We start from the raw sequence: 2,942 nt of genomic DNA, 5'->3' as shown, positions 1-2,942 counted from the left end.
GCCCGGCCCGGCTCTGCCCGGCCCGGCTCTGCCCGGCCCGGCTCTGCCCGGCCCGGCCCCGGGCGCTGCGGGGCCCGCGAGCCCCCCGGGGAGGCCGCTCGGGGCGGTCCTCGGCCGGGCCCAGCTGAGGAGAGCTTCCCCGGCAGCCCCTGGCACTGGCAGCGGTGGCGGCTGCCTCTGTGCTTCCTGCGATTTAATCGCTCTGTGCGGTTTAATGATTCCATGCGATTTAATCCGAACAGTTCCAGCGCTCTCGGTGCCCTGCGTGGCCGGAGCTGTGCTGGGTGCTGCCAGGCTTAAACCCGGCTTCCCCCTTCCCTCCCCAAGCCGGAGGCCAGCACCAGGTTTTCTCGTTATAAGTTCAGGCTGAGGGCACCTCGGGGGTCGGTGCTGGGCCCAGGACACGGGGAACACACACGAACACACGCGGTGTGTGGCTTTTTGGCACCTGAACCCCCTGTAAGCATACTGGAGGAGTCCCCAGGCCGTTTGCCTGAAGGGGATCCTGCTCCTTAACGTTATTCAACCTCTGCCACCAGGTCTTGTTTAGTGACCTCAAAGGATTGTTGATTCTGAAATTTGAAATCTGGCACCGTGGCCGTCCAGTTGCCCAAGATCTAAATGACACAGCCCCCCCGTTGTCACCGTGAGGTTATCTCCCCTAACTGTTGCTGTTTTGCAGAGGTGGCCTATTCCCAGAGCACCGGCCAGAAGGAGCAGCTGAGCCGCTGCATGCAGCGAGGTAAGAGCGTGCCGGTCGGTTTCATTCGTACACGTTGATTCTCTGCTGCTGCTTTCCGCTTTGCTGCGATTTGTTCGATGCATTTCTGTTGCTCTCTGGAACGGGAAGAGCCTGTGGGGACTGGCACTAAACGAAGGCAGCAGTTGGTTTTGCATCCAGCTGGTGCCTGCCTGGAGCAAACTGCCTTACCCACACACAGGGTTGAGGGAAAAGTCCTCGTGTGCTGTTCCCAAGGTGCAGGAACTGCGCTGCTCTCGTGTCCTTGCCTGGGGCTGGCTGAGCACTGGTTGCACAGTAATGCAGAGGAGAGATGAACACACAGATAAGCTGCATGAGCTGATCTTAAAAGCAACGTCTTCTCGCAGGGATCAGGCGTGTCCAGGATCTCTGTAAAGTCCTCCAGCTCCCGTCGGTGTTTGAGGAAACGGCCGTGTCATACTTCCAGAGAGCGCTGCAGCACCCTGCCTTCCACCTGGTCAGCCTGGAGAAGAAGGAGCTCCTGGGGGGCTGCTGCGTCTTTGTGACCTGCCGGCAGCACAGCTGGCCGCTGACGATGGGGACGATCTGCTCCCTGCTTTACGCCAAGCAGGAGCTGTTCGCCAGCGTCTACCTGAGCGTGCAGAAGGAGCTCGGCATCTCCGTGCCAGCGCTGAGCCTGGCGGATCTGGTGAAGACGCACCTCAGCAGGTAACATGGGCCCTTCCTTCCTGCCAGTGCAGCGTTCTGACACCGATATGTGCAAAAGCTTCTGAAATGCAGCCAGGGGTGGAAGGCTGTAGTCAGACGCAGGGCGACCTGTTCTGTTAGGCAGGCCCTTGGCCTGCTCACGGCCCTGGCAGTCAGTCACCACCTGAGCCTTGGCGCTGCCCGGCTGGCTGGTGCTAGCGGTGGGCTCTGTCCTCTTCCAGCTTCCGCCTGTTCCAGCGTGCAGAGGACGTCCCTGCCCCGTTCGCGGAGGACAAGGAGCGGATGGTTGCCCGGACGCTGCAGGTGGTGGAGCTGGCCAGCGAGACGTGGCTGGTGACGGGCCGGCACCCCGTGCCCATCGTCACGGCCGCGGCGTTCCTGTCGTGGCAGTCGCTGCGGCCCGCCGCCCGCCTCGCCTGCACCTTGGCGCGGTTCTGCAAGGTGGCGGGCATCGACCTGCCTCCGCCCGCGCACCTGAGGCTGAAGGAGCTCCACGAGATCCTCCTGAGGATGGCGTCCCAGCTCGCTTGGCTCAGGGTGTTCGACTTGGACAAGAAGACGGTGGTCAAGCACATCGGGGACCTGCTGCAACACCGGCTTGTCCTGCTGAAAAGCGCCTTCTGCCTGGAGGGCGCAGAGGAGCAGCACGTGGAAGCCCCGGGTGAGGGATCCACCGGCTCTCCTCCAGCAGCAGCAGCAGAAGCACAAGGGGAAGACTGTCCTTCGGGAGGGAAACGCAAGTGTGACAGCAGCCGGAGGCCCCTGCTGCCGCCCTGCCTCATCAATCCAAGGAAGCGGCTGCGGACAGCAGCCCTGAGCGAGTCGGACGCTGCCCTCACTGGAGACGAGCCCATCTCTGACAGTGAGATAGAGCAGTACCTGAGGGGCCCGCAGGAGATCCGGGCCTTCAGGAAGGCCAAGGCCTGGCAGTGAGGATTGCCACCACCAGGACAGCCTGGAGGACAGTGCCACCAGAGCAGCAGAGCCTGGGACCAAACCATAAAACCTGGTGGTAAAAGGGCCGGTGTACGCTGCAGGGACAGACGGACATGGGACTGGGGGGAGTAGGGTGTGTCCTGATTCATGTTCTGGACCAAAACGGGTCTTTTAAAGAGGTTCTCCTTTGGGTTTGGTTGTATTTTGTTAAATACAGAAGCACAGGTGCAAGGAATGGTTTCTTGACTCTCTTTGCAGCCTCTGGTAAAATGTGTTTGGTTAATCCAGGTGTTGTGGGGCGTGCCACGGGTGAGTGTGCTAACAGAGGTAAGGTAGCGATGTCAGCGTGCCGGGGAGAGCCAGCCCAGCCCAGCCCGCTTTTGGGTCATGCTGCAGCTGGATTTGTCCTGTAGTTGCCCTGTTTTTTGTTTCCTCACTAATACGTGGCTGGAGTTAGCCGATGTGCTTGGAGCCAGTGGCTTTGGCTTGCGCGTCCCAGGCCCCGCAGCGGTCGGGGTGAGGGGGACGCGCTGTGGCAGTCGGTCTCTGCCTCGCTCGTGCCTGTCGGGGGCAGTGT

The 2,942-nt window shown here is 61.5% G+C and overlaps 1 protein-coding gene across 2 annotated transcripts; it reads left to right on the top strand.

Moving 5' to 3' along the window:
- The first annotated feature begins 245 nt into the window (after positions 1-245).
- Positions 246-2,600, top strand: BRF2 (BRF2 RNA polymerase III transcription initiation factor subunit). Of its 2 annotated transcripts, XM_035312872.1 has the most exons (4): positions 246-459; positions 683-742; positions 1,108-1,429; positions 1,651-2,600. In XM_035312872.1, the coding sequence occupies exons 2-4, from the start codon at positions 733-735 to the stop codon at positions 2,360-2,362; spliced, it is 1,044 nt and encodes a 347-aa protein (XP_035168763.1). In that variant the 5' UTR covers positions 246-459; positions 683-732; the 3' UTR covers positions 2,363-2,600. The 2 variants fall into 2 exon arrangements, with proteins under 2 accessions (XP_035168763.1, XP_035168762.1); XM_035312871.1 differs by lacking the exon at positions 246-459 and having other exon boundaries at positions 475-742.
- Positions 2,601-2,942: the final 342 nt, after the last annotated feature.

This window comes from Oxyura jamaicensis (assembly GCF_011077185.1).
Source record: "Oxyura jamaicensis isolate SHBP4307 breed ruddy duck chromosome 22 unlocalized genomic scaffold, BPBGC_Ojam_1.0 oxy22_random_OJ73001, whole genome shotgun sequence".
NCBI classification, from domain to species: domain Eukaryota; kingdom Metazoa; phylum Chordata; class Aves; order Anseriformes; family Anatidae; genus Oxyura; species Oxyura jamaicensis.
The sequence above is the reverse complement of the archived record's forward strand: the minus strand, read 5'-3'. Positions and strand labels throughout refer to the sequence as shown.

Excerpts from the sequence above, each read along its gene's own strand:
- BRF2 (XM_035312871.1), top strand. The coding sequence starts at position 622 with ATGACACAGCCCCCCCGTTGTCACCGTGAGGTTATCTCCCCTAACTGT. Across the intron at positions 743-1,107 it reads GAGCCGCTGCATGCAGCGAG|GGATCAGGCGTGTCCAGGAT; the intron begins GTAAGAGCGTGC and ends GTCTTCTCGCAG. Across the intron at positions 1,430-1,650 it reads GTGAAGACGCACCTCAGCAG|CTTCCGCCTGTTCCAGCGTG; the intron begins GTAACATGGGCC and ends GTCCTCTTCCAG.